The sequence below is a fragment of the Crassostrea angulata genome, chromosome 1 (assembly GCF_025612915.1).
Source record: "Crassostrea angulata isolate pt1a10 chromosome 1, ASM2561291v2, whole genome shotgun sequence".
Lineage (NCBI taxonomy): Eukaryota > Metazoa > Mollusca > Bivalvia > Ostreida > Ostreidae > Magallana > Magallana angulata.
The window spans coordinates 6018917-6037576 of NC_069111.1; the positions used below are offsets into that span (position 1 = coordinate 6018917).

General features: G+C 33.1%; 1 protein-coding gene across 6 annotated transcripts; it reads right to left on the minus strand.

Moving 5' to 3' along the window:
- Nucleotides 1–667: 667 nt before the first annotated feature.
- On the minus strand, nucleotides 668–16187 carry LOC128188714 (uncharacterized). Of its 6 annotated transcripts, none has more exons than XM_052859981.1 (5): nucleotides 16166–16187; nucleotides 7214–7276; nucleotides 5108–5155; nucleotides 3877–4691; nucleotides 668–2938 (listed from the first exon to the last, which is right to left on the minus strand). In XM_052859981.1, exons 4-5 carry the CDS (start codon nucleotides 4664–4666, stop codon nucleotides 1701–1703), a joined length of 2028 nt encoding a protein of 675 aa, XP_052715941.1. In that variant the 5' UTR covers nucleotides 4667–4691; nucleotides 5108–5155; nucleotides 7214–7276; nucleotides 16166–16187; the 3' UTR covers nucleotides 668–1700. The 6 variants fall into 6 exon arrangements, with proteins under 6 accessions (XP_052715941.1, XP_052715899.1, XP_052715924.1 ...); XM_052859939.1 differs by lacking the exon at nucleotides 16166–16187 and adding an exon at nucleotides 14659–14705; XM_052859964.1 differs by lacking the exon at nucleotides 16166–16187 and adding an exon at nucleotides 12969–13036.
- Nucleotides 16188–18660: the final 2473 nt, after the last annotated feature.

The window sequence follows — 18660 nt, forward strand, 5'->3', positions numbered from 1 at the left end:
GCATTGTAATACTTGAGGAAAAGATTTTCAAAATACTTTTTCTTTTATATTCCATTGTTAATCTTTCACCTTAATGCACCGTGGGCCAAACTATATGACGGAGGTCATGGTACAATTTTCATATAAACCAAAGAGAGAAGCAATGTTGTCAATATTAGCATTTTGGTGCAGTATTTCTTGAGAAAACGTTTAAATTTATCGACCATATGTAGTATTTTAATGAAAGGGTGCCTTTAATTTTTCAATCTTCTAAGAACAACTTGTGTGGTAAAAACTAACACAGTAATACTAAACTTAAAATGTGAAAATTTTACAGACAGATGGACAGACTGTTGGACACTAGACAAGAGGTGGTCAGAACAACTGAATTCTTCGGTTCAGGTGAGCTAAAAATTGAGTAACTGACAAGAGAAAATATTTTGCTAATATCAACTATTCTATTTTCTGACACCATAAAAAGTTCTTAAAATCAGACAAAATTCTTCGTATAAAATCTGTTTTTAACAGAAAAATACTAAAATGGCACCCCATTGAAATTGCTTGCATTTTACTGCATTTTGGAAACTTGTTTAATTAACAAGATTTGTAAAATTGTACAGACTACAGAGGTAAAGGTTAACTTAGGTTTATTGCATTGTCTTGTAGCAAAAAACACAAGTGTATTTAATGTATTTCATGAAATTTTATTATAACAATTTGCTGAAGTTAAAAAAAATTCTCAGTTGTAGATTCATTTAAAGTAATTTAACACAGTCAAGCATTAGCTATCATACTTTGATTTAAGAAAATAAAAAACAATTTTAAAATTATTTTTTCAATCCCTTAGAAAAAAAATATAAAGAGTTGATATTGTAGATTATTTCAAACGTATAATAAATCAATATTATAGCACAAATTATTGAATTTTAAAGTAAAATAGATCCAACACCTATCAACCAACACATTCACACAGACACATTCACATATAAATAACATAAAAGCTTCTAAATTCAGAACACTAAAACACCGTTAATGACAGAATTCAACCTTAAGGTCAAGATCTAGTAAATGAAAGGTGCTTACAGGTTTATGAAATTCCAAGATATAAATTCTCTTAATGATGCTTCATAACAAAATCTTTGATAGCGTGTACCGACGTTGAAGTCATAAGGTCAAGACCTAGTAAACGATTCCAGAGTGTCTTTTTGGTGCTAGAACCATTGTGACATCATAATTGATTTGATGAATCTTTTCCCGTATTTTATGGCTTTAAAGGAATTATGTAGAAAATAAAACAATATTTTGACATTCTTTATTTAATCACAGGAAAAGTAATCCCGGTACCTATGTTCAATTTGAAATCATTTTAAAGAGAAGGTCAAGAGCCTGTTTAATGCCATTTTTAGGAGAAACTGTAGGCAATCTAGATATATTTCATTAGTCAAAAATAGACAAAACTCCGAGATTTGTTACTTTTCCTTCATATTTCATAGAAAATTGTTGTTTAAAACATGATTTTTCAACGTTTTTATAAAAAAGTTAAGCTCCGGTACACCCTATGAAGCAAAAATATTGTTATAAGCATCATTAAAAGAATTTATATCTTGAATTTTATAAACCTGTAGGCACCTTTTATTTACTAAATCTTGACCTTAATTCATTTTTATTTTACCTAGGTATTTAATTTAAATCATTTAAATGATTAATTCTTAAATAAAACATCAGTGGCGTAAAATTTCAAATTTGTCGATGATTGGTTCTTCCCCAAAGTGTTCTTGCACATGACTTTCAAACTCGGACTGCATTTCCGAGGGATAACTAGCATCACACATTGGACAGATCCGCACATCTTTACTTGACTTCTGGTTTGTAGGCGAAACATTATGCAGAGTGGTGCAATCTTCTGATCCATCATTATCCATACAGTGAAACACATGCATTTGAAAGTTCTCCATACTAATATTAACAAAGTCCTGCCCACAAACTGGACAAATCTGGGAGTTTCCAGATGGAGTCTTTTGAACAACCTGTTTGGGTCGAGTTGCAGAACTTCCGGGCACAGTGCGTATCTCTGGCTTCAAGGGTATTTCCTGTGGGTTTTCCTGTGGGACCCGCCCTAGAGAAGACTGGACATTCACTTTGTTTCTTCTGTCTCTCTCCTCACCCTTGACTTGGGTGGAGAGAGGTCTAATCACAGACTGTGGAGGGGAATTCCCCCCCATCGTTCCATGCTCCTGAGGCTGTCTATGCAGCTTCTTTTTATCGTCTGACGATGGAACAACCTTCACATTCGGTGATATCACAGGGAAATTACTTGCACCACGACCAGGGTGTACATCTTTTAGATTCACATAGTCACTGTCTTCCAGATTAAAAAGATGGTTTCCAGGGCTAGGTGTGTATTGCATTGTTTGATCCTCACTTGTTTGGACCCTTTCACCGTTTCCCATCTCCGTTAGCATGTCTAGATTTTCATACATGCTGAAATCCTGTGTGGAAGCTGGTTTTTTCATAGAAATGTTGACACCTTTACCTGCGAGCGGATATGTTTCCTCAATGTTACCCCCTCTTGATAACCCACCCACCACAGTGGTTCTAGAGTTCTTGCTTTCGGTGAGTACAGACGGTGTACACATGTTGGGGTATCCCGTGCCTGGAACATTGTACTCACTCTCAGTGGGTCCTCTGAAAAGTCTTTTATCTGGGTCTGGTTTTGTAAAATTCAGCTGATGAAAATGTTCCTTCAATGTCTGTGAGGTATCAGCCGGTGGCATAGTCTGCAATGTGGGGAAGTTAGAGACAAGTAGTGGTTTCCTTTCTGCGTACAAATCCATCGTCGGATTGGGATATTCGGTAGCTTTCTGTGCCTGTTCAGTCTCATAGTGTGTTGGATAAAATGAGGCCCCCTCTGCTGCATAGCGGGAAGTGCTGGAACTCAGACTGGTGGATTTGGCACTCTCTGAAACAAATATAGCCGGCTTATTTTACAAGCTTGTCAATGACTATTGCAAGATTTTATAAAAATGACTGATATTGACAAACTGTGTTCAATTTTACATTAGAAAATAACCTTCAAAAGTGAAATACTAGAAACAGAATTCAACAGAAAAACAACACACATTAGTCCTATGCAGGTAAAAACTTATCAATGTAAATCTTTAACACAGTTCAAGAGATTTATGGGCTTTATTACTAATAAAAATAACGTGTGTCAATGATAAAATTCTTGAACTATACTTTTTTAAATGATTCCTACTGTTATCACATAAAAAGACACTGGAAAATGTAAATACTGTATTTACAGTTATCGGTTTAAAAGTAACTATAATATCACAAGTTATTTAAGTGTAATCAAATATCTCCCATTGAATTTGTGTGGTCCTTTAATTGTATAAATTTGATAAGAGAACACCTTCATTACAGGTGGTTAGTGCAGAGTTCTGTTCAAATTCCCTGGTGGTTCAGGAAACAAGGCATTTCTTACATGCAAAATTTTTCAGAAGAAAGAAAGTTACCAGTACTATATAATTTTACATTTTCTATTTTTAAAAGAGCAATAAAGGGCACTTGTGCCCAGTATAATTTAACTTGATGACAAAAGTTGTCAAAAGTGTGAAATTACCCAGTAATTGAATTCAATCTCATTACTTGTTTCAACACATAGTTGTAAGTTATCTTGTATTGGATATGCTCCAATGCACACAAAATCATTGTTCCAATCAAAACATGGGATATTTTTCTATTAAATGTTTAAAAGAATGCTGTACCGACTCCCTAGTACTGATATGACTGTCAAGACCCTGTATTCCCCCCCCCCTTTTTTTTGATGTACTGTCACGTACCTAAACATTGTATAAAACACAATCAACATTATCAACTTTGTTAACATGGACTCACCTATGAGTTTTTTAATTGCGTCCTTCTGCTTGCCTAACATTTGCCCTTGGACCTTGACTTGTTCCTTTAGGTTTTTTATTGTGGCACTGTATCTCTCCACCTGATCTATAATTCTCACCCCCTCTTCTTGAGTGATGGAATTCAGGGAGGGTATTTCTGTCCCTTGGCCCTTTAACAGCTCTCGCAGATTCCGAATCTCCTCTTGCAGATTCCAAATCTCCCCATCTTTCTTTTGTATTTCAGCACGCAACACACTGTGTTCCTGAGTTTGACCTTGATTGTTATTAAGCTGTACTCGAAGTCTTTCATTTTCTTTCCTAGTCTCAAACTCTCTAGCTTTGCACTGCTTCAACTCTTCCTCTTGCTGTGTAAGTTTCTTCATTAAAAGTTTATTATCACTTTCAAGTTTTGAAATAGTACTCTTGGCCCGAATAACCTGCCGTTCTAAACTCTGCGCAAATCCGAACTCGGCTCTATACTGCGCCTGTAGGTCCTGCTCAGGTTCACTGGGCGGGCCTGCCGCACCAAACACTCCCGAGTTTGGACGTCCCCCTGAAATACGCTGCATCTCAATTTCCCGAATCGAAGTCTGTAAAACTGCATTTTTATTGACCTGTTCCTGCAGGCGTTTCTTCACCTCACTGTATGCCGTCTGTAGTGCATGGAGTGAGCCGTCCTTCTCGTGGTTCGTAAAGCTGAGCTGGAGGTTGCTGAAGTGGCTCCCCCCTGTGATGGTGTCTGTGTTGGTATCCCCCTCATTATTACCAATGATATCTATGTCCTCCTCCATTCTCTAAAATGGCCCGACCAGCAGCCTAGCAAAAAAGAAGTACACTAGTTTATGGAAGAATTCTACAGAAAAAGTACACTTCAATTAAAGCCAAGCTGCAATTTGAATACATATCAACAGCTTTTTATCTTTCATAAAGTATAAATTTATGAATAATTATGCATTTCAGGGTTTGAAATCCAAAATACATGAAAATAAAAAAATTGATTTTTCTTGACATTTCACAGCAGTTAATGTGCTATAAAGGAACTCAACATAAGGAAACAGAGTTTTCTGGATTTTACAGAAATTACATGTGATCTGATAAAGAAAAAAAATTGTGTTTATTTTGTTTATCGAATTGTCAAAGTTACAAAAAAATGCATACCACTGTAATGTAACATTCATTTCAATATTAATGAATTACTTAGTTTTCTAAATTTATCTAAATAAAAAATTTACCATTCTACTGCTTCAGTCCATCTTTCACTTTCAATGAAGAGAATATTTCTACAAGAGAAAATTGTTTCATTACAAACCAGTTAACCTTTCAAAATAGGAAACTGGACATAGAGTACATTAAATAAACTTAAGTACAGCATTGTTTTTAAACAATTTAAAAATTACCAAATAGAGAATGCCCATAAATCCTTGTATTAATACTTATTTATTTGCTGTTTGAGAAAGAAATGAAACCAATGAGCTAACAGATGAAAGCATACAATAAATAAAAAAACTTAACTATTACAATATATCATCCCCTTACTAAAAAAAGTGTGTTATGACATCATCTTAAATTCAGTGTGTAAGAGGATGAAGTGTAACCATTTACATTGAATGAATGTGTCGATGTGACCTCTTGACCCTGACGTTAGAGTCTGCTTTACAATCAGTAAAACCAGTAGTAAGAACTGTCTCCTCGACTCCCACGCAATGACTCAGCCCCAGTACTTTGATCTACGTTCTTATTTCCGGACTTTGTCAATCAAAGTCAACAAATACTACTGCTGACGAGGATTCAAACTACGATAGTCATATGTCATAAGTCATAACCTGTTTATTCACACATGAAAATGTGATCCCTAAATAAGACCAAAATCTCTGGTTTTTTTTTGTTTTTTCGGAAGGGGTGGGGGTACCCTTTTGTACTTGAATAATTATTTTTTTAAAAATTTAGTGCACATACATGTATATTATTATGTATCAAAGAAGAAATTGGACACCTTCAGATTCTGATGCTCGAAGAATTCCATGATAAAATTAAGTCTTAACATCTTTGATTTCACACAAACCTGTTGTCTAACAGTGTATCTCATTATGTTAAAGCATCGGATTGTGAACTGTCAGCACACACCAACTTATTTTTCAAAGGTGTTAACATTCCTATTATTCATATCTTGTTGTTATTGTTATGGTTGTTGTTGTTGATGTTGTTGTTATGACTGTTGTCATTGTTGTTATTGTTACAGCTCAGCTGCTGTTGTTGTTCTTATTGTTATGGCTGTTGTTGTTTACAAAATCATATTTTAATGTAGATCAACTGTTACCAAGTCTTAGCTAAACAACCCTATACAGGATGTAGTTGCGGAAGTAAAGACTCTATAATAGAGTCTGTTATAAATCCTTAATCTTACTGTTGGGGTGAAAACACAGCCAATGTCATAGTATGTTTGGATATTATATGTACTAATTAGCATATTGCTGTTTCATATACAACATTCTTATTGAAGATCTCTCTAGTTGTTTATGCTTCACTACAGCTCAATAAAAAGAAACCAATTCCAGAATCACTTCAACAAAGCATCCAAAATACTTGTTCTTTGAAATATCTTGTTAGTGGTGAAATAAACCAAACACTCTTAATCTAACCTTGGATAAAAAAAAATAGAAACAAGGAAAGGTTGATTTGACTAAAACTCAACCGTCATTTGTAATATCCAGTGTTTATGAGTAAGTGGCATTTAGAGAGCAGCTCCCATTGAAGAGGAGGAAACACCAAAACAGAACTGTCTGCATTTAATTAAACTTTACCATCCTTGTCGCAAACTTGACTGTGTTGTACATATATAAGCTTATGCTATCGCTAAAATGGATCAGCACATACCTACACTGAGACTAAAATGACGAATTGATGATACCTACATCTTGTGTAAAGTGTATACATGTAAAGGAAACCCTATGTGAGGGTTCTGTAGAATAAATGATGTTTTGACCTTAGAAACACTCGTTAAAACTTCTGTTATACCATGTGATATTTCAATACATGTTTGTAATGTTATTTCATTTGATAAATGAATACAATGTAACATGTACTTGTACAAGTATAAACTTTTTTGCTGAAGTCACAATGGCATGTGCCCAATGAATATTGAATCAACTGCATGGTGCCCTGTTTAATTTTTGTATGTTTCAATGCAAAAATTGTAACAAAAATAAAAAAAAAGGAATTTTAAAGAGAAAATTCGATACAGAATTTATACTTGTATAAAGTTAGTTACAAATAACAGTGCAATCCAGTTAATACTTGTTTACAACATACATGTGTATTTGCTTTAAGTTTAAAGTTACCTTTTTCTGTTACAATAGAAATTCAATGGAAATTTCAAATAACGCAGCGTAATCTTCAAAAACCTGAAACACACAATTGAAGGAATGTTTGAAAAAAAAATATTTAAAGAAAACCATTGAGGTAAATCATAAATATAAAAGATTATTTTACAACTATCATCTATGCCTCATGTACAGTGGCATATATAAAAATATTCATTATTTTTCCATTAAATATCAAAATGCCTATTTTGTAAAATAATAATTGAAGCTACACTTAGTGTCAGTACAACCTGTTTCATACATTGCAAGTCTCTATTGATCATTACTCAATAGCATATAAAGAAGGTAAATGTTTACAAATTACATATTCATTTCAAAACCGACAACTCAAATCATAATAATATATGAACATGCTGAATAAATAAAAATAAATCTAAAAAATGAATTAAAAAAAAATCTTTACATCTTATCAATAGATATTGAAATGAAACATATTTCAAAATTTCTTCTTTTGTTCCCAAGTAGGAAGTAGAAATAGATAGTTGCAGAATTAAAATTCATTTAAATCACCTAGTACCTTCATACTCTGCTATTGCAATTTATGAATTATTATTTCAAAATTAAAAGATTTAAATTTGAAATTTCTAGAATACACATACCCCCTCCCCTCCCCCAGTTTCCCACCGACCACATTGACAAGACACCTTAAAATTTCACACTGAAGTTACTAACATCCTGGTCCGAACATCAACAAATTGAAACAAACTCTTAAAGAATACTTCATTCAGAAACATTCCTAGCGTTTACGTCATTCACTTAACTTATGACGGAGATTTAAATAGGCGCTTGTCAATTGTTGCATAAGCAACTTGCATGTAAACAAAACTATCGCGTAGGTGGGTGTGCAGTTACTACTAGGCTACTGCTACTCCTACAAAACTGTGAATCACAAGAGGGCAGGGTGACTGTTACAACTCATCAATAAGTCTAACACAATAAGAATATACATATTCCTTACTATAAGATATTTTCTGACAAATAAATATGGGGTTTAAACACGTACACGTTCAATCACTGTTATCTATTTACACTTCACATTTTCACACAACCGTTTTCACGGACACCCAACCTTCAAAACAGGTCTCTGCGAAAGAATAAGGTCTTAAACATTAAATCGTATTCCTTTTTGTTTGCTTAAAAACCTCATAATCCTAAAAAATATAATGTTCATTCGAAAATATGTTTACCAATTTTTTTTTTCAATGGCGGAGCGTTGGGGATTTTCGAAAAAATTGTACTCCGTTCCCGATATAAATTTTAGATCAGTGAAAATTCAATAATTACATGTATGCATATCAAGCGAATTGTCAAGGATATATATGTATATGCGATATTGTTGAAAATGAAAAAAAAAGGTACAATCACTGGTCTTCGTATTCTTCTTTTATCGGGTTGATTTGCCAGCTGTAGCAGAGACATAAATTACATGTTATTTATGTCTCTGGCTGTAGTAAACATAAAAGATTATGCTGACAAGAATGTTGAAATGTAGCTATTGCATTATACATACGATGCTGAACTTGAAAATTAGTGCTTATTCAAAGGGAAAGTGACAGGCATGTATTAAAAGGAATGGGGGTGGGGGTGTACCAGCCGCCACTTTTATGTAATAAAGTCAACCGATTTTTCATATAGAAAAACTTGCTCCTTCATATACATTTCTGGGACAGTGTAAGGAAATTATATTGAAAATTAAGATATTTATCTATAAAGACCCCCCCCCCCTTTCTCGGGGACATATAGAATTAAAAAAAGAAAAGAAAATTATAATGCTTTTTTAAAAGCCGGCGATCGATTTCATCTATCTGTAATATGAATACTATTAAATTAATAGTTATCTAAAATAAATGCTTTAAAAATAGTTCGTTCAACGGACCATAATTTATTTCTAATAAACAAAACCCTATCGATATTTTGTCGAAGTCTAATGTACTTTCCTTCAGCATCCAGTGTTTATTTCACCGAGTAAACATTTGGAAAATTAAAAAATCACATAAAACAATATCGCTAAAAACACAGATGTTTATTAACATCAGCTTATTGTTTCCCCCCCTCCATTTCTTAAGAATATCGATTGTAGTCATAAAGTTTTGAACTGAAAAGCCAGAAATCTACGCGATCGAGTAAACAACGCATACTACTATCGTAACTTTTCCATATATGGAGAAATTAGCTGATTTTTAGTTTAAAAAATATTTATTCATTATAGATTCAAATACATTTACATGATGATAATTACAATTGTAAGATCGGGAAACAAGCCATAGGGCTTATATTAATCCCTCTCTTGCGCTCTAGCTGATTTTTCTATGTTGGTTGACAATATTCAGTGATAATTTACATATTTTTTAAAACAAATCTATATGGATAACTGATTAAATTTTTCAGAGGCAGATGTAAATATATGGTAAAATGCGTTCCTTGCTTTTGGTGGCAGCACTGCAGATAGAAAAAAATACATTACCCGCTTATGCGGTTTCTGTATTTTTCTGCAATGCTACACTGTAGATACCTTCATACATGAATCACTGCACAAAAAAAGACCCGACCTTAGCCATATTTAGACCTTTATTTAACAGGACAACAGAATACCAACATTGAAAAAAATAGTTTCAGAATAAAAAATTCAAAGAGTTGAAAAATACCCCCCAAAACCATTCTTATCGAGATTATCTTCATTACTGTGAACGATCTTATGTATCTTATGTAACATTTTCAATTAGCAAATATGCGTGTTCTCATTGCTTTTTATTAAGGCTAGAAATTATGCAATCCATCCTTTCAAAAACTAAAACGATCAACAATCATGATGGGTAAATATTTAGGACTTGCGTTAAAATGCATGTGCACTCTGATGTTGAAATAGATGTTGACAAGATGATTTCTTGTTGAATTTTAGCAACGGAAAATGTTAAAAAAGTCTTTGTTTTTTTTTTATAAAAGCTTAACAAGCACTCAATTATACTCATCCATTGGAACCCCCCTCTTCAATATTGCTGGATAAGAAAATTATTGCAAAACAAATTGGCTCGAAACTTAGATCTGCTTATCAGACAGTCGGATGTTTTTGTCTATTTCTTACTGCAATCAGTATAATGGTTTCACGCGCATGAATTTCCCCGATTTAAAAAAAATATATTGACAGTCATTTTAACAAAAATATCTAGAGCATTCGAACTCGGAACCTTTGAGTCAGTAGTGTGATGATTTATTATCTTATTCACTGAACCACGATGTTACACGAATCACCTTTTTTTTAAAATTGTGAAATCGTCATGCATGATGTACTCTTATGAATACAATGTATATTAACCTGTGTAGAAGACTTTTAAATTAGATATAACTTCAAAAAAAAAAAAAATAATAAAAATAAAAAATAAATTAGTGACGGAGCCAATTTGAAGTTTTACTGGATACCTGATATTTGTCACGCATTCTTCTATTTAAGGACACCAGGGGTGATCGGTATAATTTGGTGTGTTACACACTTAAAAGATCCTTAATTTTAAAACTGTATCTTAATAACGCGACAAAAAGAGGATTTTACCCTCTAAAGGCTACCCAAGGACAAATAGTTTGATGAATATGACCGTTTATGAAAATGATTTTGGAAATAGAGTGATAATACAAAAATTCGGTATAAATAAGTAGAAATAAAAGATAATAGTACCCCCTCCCCCGGAAAAACCCCGAGCTGTCGTCATATTGTTGCGCTATGTATTCTTAAATGTATATGTCGGACAACCAAGCCCATGTGATTTATTTTTTTCGATCTATTTGTCCAATATCTATTTGTCCATTAACCGAACCCAAGTGGTCACCCTTGGTTATCTATGTATCAGATAACCCTTATGTCTCTTTTGGGTACACCTACATGTACATTTATATTATTATTTAGATATACGCAAAACATCAGTTTCATGTATGCTGCCAAATCCCAGATCCAAATGGAAGAAGATTTTAAATAGTTATTGTAAATTACAATTTAGTTAAACCTGCTTGGTCCGATTTTATATCAAGTTTTATTTACGCTTTAAAATTGAAATACCGTAAAATCTAATTTAACAGGAATCCCTCTCTCGCATAACTATTGAAAGGAGAAATCTTAAAGTAGAAAAAAAAAAAACAACAATTTTTACACACTCTATAACATTATGCAAGCTAGCATTGGAAGGGTGGGAAGGTGTCTTTGTATCTGCATCTTCGCTGAAGCGGTGCGTATCAGAAAACCTTGGCCAGCGAAGATGCTGCTTTATTTATTATGTGTACCCTGTTTATTCAATTTAAAAGAATTTTCGATTTTGTTTGGAATGTAATTTTAACATTTATACATATATATATTTTTATAAGCGAGAATATACGATCTTTATATTTATGCATATATATTTTGTCGCTGTTCCAAATGATAAATGATCTCAACTTATAATCTACACATGACGACAGTATACATACAAGTAAATAGATATCAAATTTCGGTGGGCGTTGTTTATAGTCGGCATAAGTATATTTTAGATGAAACCGCAATTTCACGAGATCCAAATTTCGCAAAATTTGGAAAGGATGGAATCAGAGGAGAAAACAGTAATTTGATATATAGAACTTTTTTTTTGCCCCGAGCATTATTCATTGTCCATGTTCCAACCATGCATTCGGCACAATTTCGGTGTAGTTTTACTAGTTATGAGACTATATGCATATATATCATTTTAAACTTTGAGTACATAAATTGTAATTTTAAGCTGTACAAATCACTATCATATGCACAAGACGTTAAAATATTTGATTTAATAATAAAGTTAATACCTGTATTATATTGTACAGGGAATAATTTATTCTTATCAATAAAAGAAATGTTTTTAACGTCAGGCGCCTGTGCTTACCACGGGGAAATTAAAACATTCAACTTATAGAGCATATGACATCGATTAAATTGATCATGGACAATTTCATGGATTATAAAATGCTAATCATGCGGATCCAGCCTGGGAAGTGGGGGGGGGGGGTCAGTGGGGTTCGGTTCATACTCCCCTAAAAAATCCAATTTACACAGTAAATTACCAAAAATACATGCCTCGGGCTCCTCCCCCGGCAAACTTATGTATCCCTCGGACCCCCCCCCCCCCCTTGGAAACAATTCCTGTGTCCGCGCATGTTCATATTTGACCTCCTCTTCATTATTATTTTAAAAAATCCCTCACTTATAAATTGTCTGACATTCTTTGCGTCTTTCACGTGATTTAGGAGCGAACTTTCTATATAGGTCAGAATCAAGTTATATATTACGTCATGAAATGTATTGCTATGTCCGGTTTAGCAAGAATACCGGTCGAATCAATCCTAATTTGATTTTAGAATTCACAACAACATTTGAATAACAACAGCACCTCGAGAATTTACGCATTTAAGGATATCAACAATATACAATGTATGTTCATCAAAAATGCATATTAAGAGCCTTTATGTCCTGGTTTGTAGTTATCTTCTTAAATTCATTAACGATGATAAATCTAGATAGGCTGCTTAGCTTTTAGGTTCCTCTATTTATTGGCACATTATAATCACTCGAAGTAACGCTTGGCAATGTTAATTTATTTGGATTTATATACATAAATTTATGATTTCTCTTGTTCAATTTGTGAGCCACTTAAATGATCACGAAAATAAATGGTTATGCATATATCGGTGGTTAGCCAAATACAATTTTGTAAAATACCTTTATAATTTCCTTCATTTTCCAACAATCCACACAGTGGTTGTACCACTTGTTGAAAACTTAATGGGAAAATAGAAGTTCACGTTTTCTTTGAATTCTTTTGCAATACTTGAATATCTTTATATTTTGACACCTCTGATGCTAAGCAATTGTTACACGTGTCTGCATAATCTAATTAGACATAATAATTCTTAACCCCACCCTCTTACATATGACCAACCGCCCACTTAAATTCCAATCAAAATCGATCCCATATCCCATGAGATCTTCTGACACCGATAACGTCCGAGAGGTTCCGGTCTACTTGACAAGAATTTGTTTGTTTGTGTATTTGTCTGGGTGTGATGCAGAGGCGGATCCAGCAAAATTGGAAAGGGGGGGTTCCAATCCATAAATATCAAAACGTGTAAAATTCAGCACTAGTTAAGGTGGTAAGGGTCGATATTAATGTGGATAAAAGTAAATTATAAACAAATACTTTCAGCGGTTAAAAAAAATCAACTTTTACAATATTTGACCAAAAAATATATTTTAAAATTTTCTGGAAAGGTTGATATCATAACTTCCCCAACGGGATTTGAACTCATAACTAACATTCGTAGTTAACACTCAAACTCATTGCACTACGCTGTTAGGTAGCAATTTCGGAAAAGAAAACTTTAATAAAATTATACTTGATTTTATTGTTTATTTCAATAGGAAGTACGTCATAATATGGAGATGTCCAATACCAACTTAACCTTTTATTCGTAAAGACCCCCCCCCCCCCCGACTTTTTTAACATTTTCCGCGGGTAAATTAATTTTGGTTTTGGTAAGGATTTTGATAATTTGTAGCCTTAATAATCAATAAGTCTCAAGTTAACCCTTCTTACGGTATTTTGCCACAGAATTTCAGTTAAGCATTTGAAAAAGAAAATGCAATTCATGCGTTTCATTAAGTACAATCGATTTTCTTTAGGCATAAAGAAGAAAATACCTAAGCGATATTGCATGCTTTATGTAATTTAAAAAAAAATTCCACATGCTTACTAAAAGAAATAAACACCGATTGCTGAAGAAGAACACTTTAGTCAGGTTTCCGAGTACCCTCTGTTTTAGTATTTGGGACCCCAATAATAAAAACAGAGGAGTCTCGGGAACCTAACTAATAACTTAAATTTACTTCAATAAAATATCGATAGGGTGTTGTTTATAAGAAATAAATTACGTCCGTTGTACGAACAACTTTTAAATACTAGTAAGCGATTTCTAAAGCATTTATGTTGGATAATTATAGTATTTAAATAGCAGATGGAAAAAATTGCCTTCCAGTTAGAATTTTAAGTTTAAAATAAAATTCATATGTCCCAGAGAAAGGGGGGGTTCCAACCCCCGGAACCCCCCCTCTGGATCCGCCAATGTGATGGATAGGTACTTCAGGTGCAAACTCAATATAAAAACAAAGTTATAGTATTTTAGAACAGCTACTGCAAAAAACTTGTTCGCCGGAACCCTATAAGCTACATGCACGTCTATGACTTACACAGTCAACTATATGTGGGCCTAGCAGGAAGGTGGTTAATTAAACAGCAAGAATCGGTTAACGCAACATGCATGCACCGATTTTCTAAAATCATTCTAAAGGTTATTTGTTCGATTATAAATGCATAGTAGTAAATTTGAAAAAATTAGGAAACAAAAGCACTTACATGTTCAACAGTAAGGGTTATCCATTTATCTATATAAACATCCAGAGAGAAAAACCCATAAAATTTTCCCAAATGGGAATTCCCAAACATATATAACGCTAGCTGTAGTTAATATCTCTGTGCGCGGCCGTTCAAATGCTTTGAAGTCGTTAATTGAAAACATAAGTGTATTGTGTTTGCTTGATTAATAGTTAGAAGTTAGAAGGTATCAACCTAATATATTTTTATATATATTTGAAATATAAAAAGGGGGGGGGGGTCTGGTTTACGAGGTCACAAAATTAGGTCAGATTGTCAATTTATGAAAAAAATGTTCAAAGAGTCATCTATTAGTACAATTTGTGTAAAATTTGTATGATATGTATAAATTAACGGAGTGAAAAATATAATGATATTTATAACGCGGAACTGTAGGAGGGGGGAGGGGGGTTGTGCATATGAATATTTTCAATTAACAACATTTTTGTAAACTAAACTAAGTACGAATATAATTGTAAGTGGGATTATTAATTATAGCACATGACAAATTAATATCGTCGAAATGATTCGCTGATGACTCGGGAAGTTCACATGAATTTACGTGAACGGCAGTTAAAAATCTTGATAACATGATTGAATATGCAAATACAGCTTTTTTGGCAAGGTTAAACCAACAAAGTAAGTTTACACTATCAGCGTTCTTTATAACTCATGAATGCATGAGATTAGCACTGAGGTAAAAATAGCTTTAACTCAAACCCCCTACCCAAAATTCAGGCGCAAATTATGTAAAAGAAAAATAAATTTTACCTTTTGCTCTTGTATAGCTACTTGAATCTAGATATTATGACCAAAAACCTTGAACAATCAATTTGTATGCAAACGTGTCTTAAAAATAGACATGACGAATAAACGTAACCAGCGCATTTCAACATGGCATCATAAGGCACGATGTAGTTAACTGGGAATGTACTAAGTATTTCAAAACGACTTAAAAGGCAATATAGGAAACAACTGCTTTGAAAAGATTCGATGCAGGGTTGGGGTGTTTTAGTGGTAAACATGGGTCTCAACTATTATAAATACACATTTTTACTTCTTGAAGCGCGAAGAATTTGAGAATAATTTTCTAAAACTGAATGTTTTTTGAAAAACAAATCAATGTGAGACTTTCTACCGTAACCAAAACATGCAAATATCTCTCTCTCTCTCTCTCTCTCTCTCTCTCTCTCTCTCTCTCTCGTCTATTTTTCCGTTCTACCCCAACAATCAAAAATTGTTTTTGAGTAGAAGGCAAAAATAAAGGGGCATATCCGAAACCAAAACTTCACCAAAAGTAACACTTCGCCCGATCATATATTTCCTTATCGGTTTTGACCCAATTTTCTCTTAATCTCCTTGACCTTAATTCAACCTGATTTGTGTCTGCGATAGAATTATTTTTTCAATACGATTTGTAGCCGAAGCTCTGACTTGTTTAAAATCATGTACTGAACTAATCCCAATGCTTAGAAAATGTTACACTTACTACGAAAGTAACGCTCTATCACGTGACGAAGTGGATTTTTTTTAATGAATGAATCTCTTTCTTGTTGTTTGTTGTCAGTTTGTAGTTGTTATTTGATTGGCGGGAAAAAGCCTCACATGTTCAACGTTTATATCAAGAGGGCTCTCAAATGTCAAAATTACCGTATATCTGAAACATAAAAAGAACACTTATAGCTTAATCAATTCAAGACGTTGATAATTATCATTAAATTGAGTTTCAATTTAAAATCAATTCATTTTTCCCTCTATTCCTCCTTGTGAAGGACATCTTTCGATGACTACATGCCAAGATTTCGTACTAGTCACACCAAACGGATTCAATGGCAACAAATGGAGGGGAACATACTTTAATTTTTTTTTTTCGTTTGTCAAAATGGATTTTGATTTAATTGTCAGATTTTACGCACCATAATCTACAATTGTCCCCATTAAGCAGATCACTAGTCAGACAGATAGAGAACACCTTACACCACGTGTGTAGTGCTTTAAACGCAGTGCATTTGTACTTAATTAGTACTAATGTATGTAGGTAATCACGATTTCTGTATACTTAAGAGCAATGAAGACAAATTTCGTTAAAATTGTACAAAACTTACAAAGTTGTACGAAACAGTGTTTAACACTCAAGTGAAAATCAAATATAGTTGAATATGAGTGTCAAGGTCTCAATTTATTTTATGTAAAAAATGGGCTGTAGATAGAAACATGTACGAGTATTTGATGATTTTAATGAAACTATTATATACAGTTTATATATACAGTGGTCCTCGCTTTGGATACTAGTAGTCCAATATATACGTCTTTTACTTCAAATTATTTACATTTAATTTAGACTGAAATTTCACCGGAGTTTTGGAATAAAAATAATGTTGATGTAATTTTTCATGTACCAATAATTTACAATATTTTAATTTTTTAAGTCGTCACTTTGTAATGCGTATGATAATATTGTCGCACTCAAAAACATGTTGTTTACTACCCTTTGTCTACTGCTGGGTGTGTAAAGCTTTCCCGAAATCTAAATTTGTTTTACAAGAGACGCAATACAGTTTGTAGTTATCTGTAAGTCGGCCATAATCATTGACCCTTGTAAATCCTTTTATTGACGACAGCTAGCTATCTTTCTTTTGTACAGGATGGTTTTGTAGCTATTTTTAGAAGCTGCTAGAAATTCTGCTAATGTAAGATTTTTTATATTGCGTTTCGCAAGACAATCCTAGAATGGTGTTAATTGTTTAAGTGACCTACATGCATAATTAATAATGACTGAATGATATAACCTAATACTACTATAATAGACAGCACCACCACCCATCATTAATTTCTTAAAGTAATTAATAAAGCATTAATTTCCTCCTCATTGTATAGAAATACCGAACCACTAAATGTGACAAGCCTTTTCCTTGTTTACAGTTTTGTCACAAGGATGTAAAAAAGTCGCACCCACAAAAGCTTCCATTAACAGTAACAAGAATGTTGGATCTTACTTGATGTATGCATAAAAGCTAACTCTCAGAGCCTGTGTGTTTACCACAATGCTTACTGACCTTCTCGAGGACCGTATGGCCCGGTTTTGTCGCATTCGGATATTTGTAGATACATTTATATTACGATGAACGTTTTCAGGGAACGAAAATTTGTAGTGTTTTCTATCATGTTAATGATATTTCATTTTCTGCAGTGTCGGTACTATGTTTAGAACGATTTTACAAAATCATTTTATAGGGAATGTTGTCATTGGTTGATACCTTGTTTATGTTATAATAAGATAATTTCTGAAATTTGTGTGACACAAAATTTTGTTAACGTGTATATATATTTATTCATATGTTTTGATATAAAAATAATGATCAACTAGACGTTAGATGCCAAAGAATACTTTTAACAGATATTTACCTTACTGATTAAGATACATGTGTCATATTAATGAGCAATTATGTTTATCAGATAAATTGGATGCATGGATATTTGATTTTTAAGAATTCCTTCTAAAAAGACCCCCTGGAGACAGGTACATATGACGTCATCAAAGGAGGCAGGAACCTCAAACTTCGGTGACTGCAAAGGAATGTTGTTATCAGTGTAAACTCAGAATATTATTGGTTTCTTAAAAGGCCTGTTATAGGTCAACACAATCGTTTCGGTTTTCAAACTTTTTTCTCATGGTCATAAACAATTTTAATAAATAAAAATCGGAATGATAAAATGTCCTTATAAATCATACAATGAACATGAATATGATAACAGTTGCTATATTAGGTATGAAAGATTTGAAATAAACAATGAAACGTTTATTTCTCAGTAGATCTTATATTTGTTAAAGTATCAAATTAAAAAAAAAAAAACCAAACAAAATAACTATCTTTCAAAGAAAACGGCGAATCCTACAAAGGAATGAAATCAAAGGTCGATTTTCTCACATTTTAATTGTTAACATATTTTGATTGATCAACATAAGCCATCTTTATTGCCTTT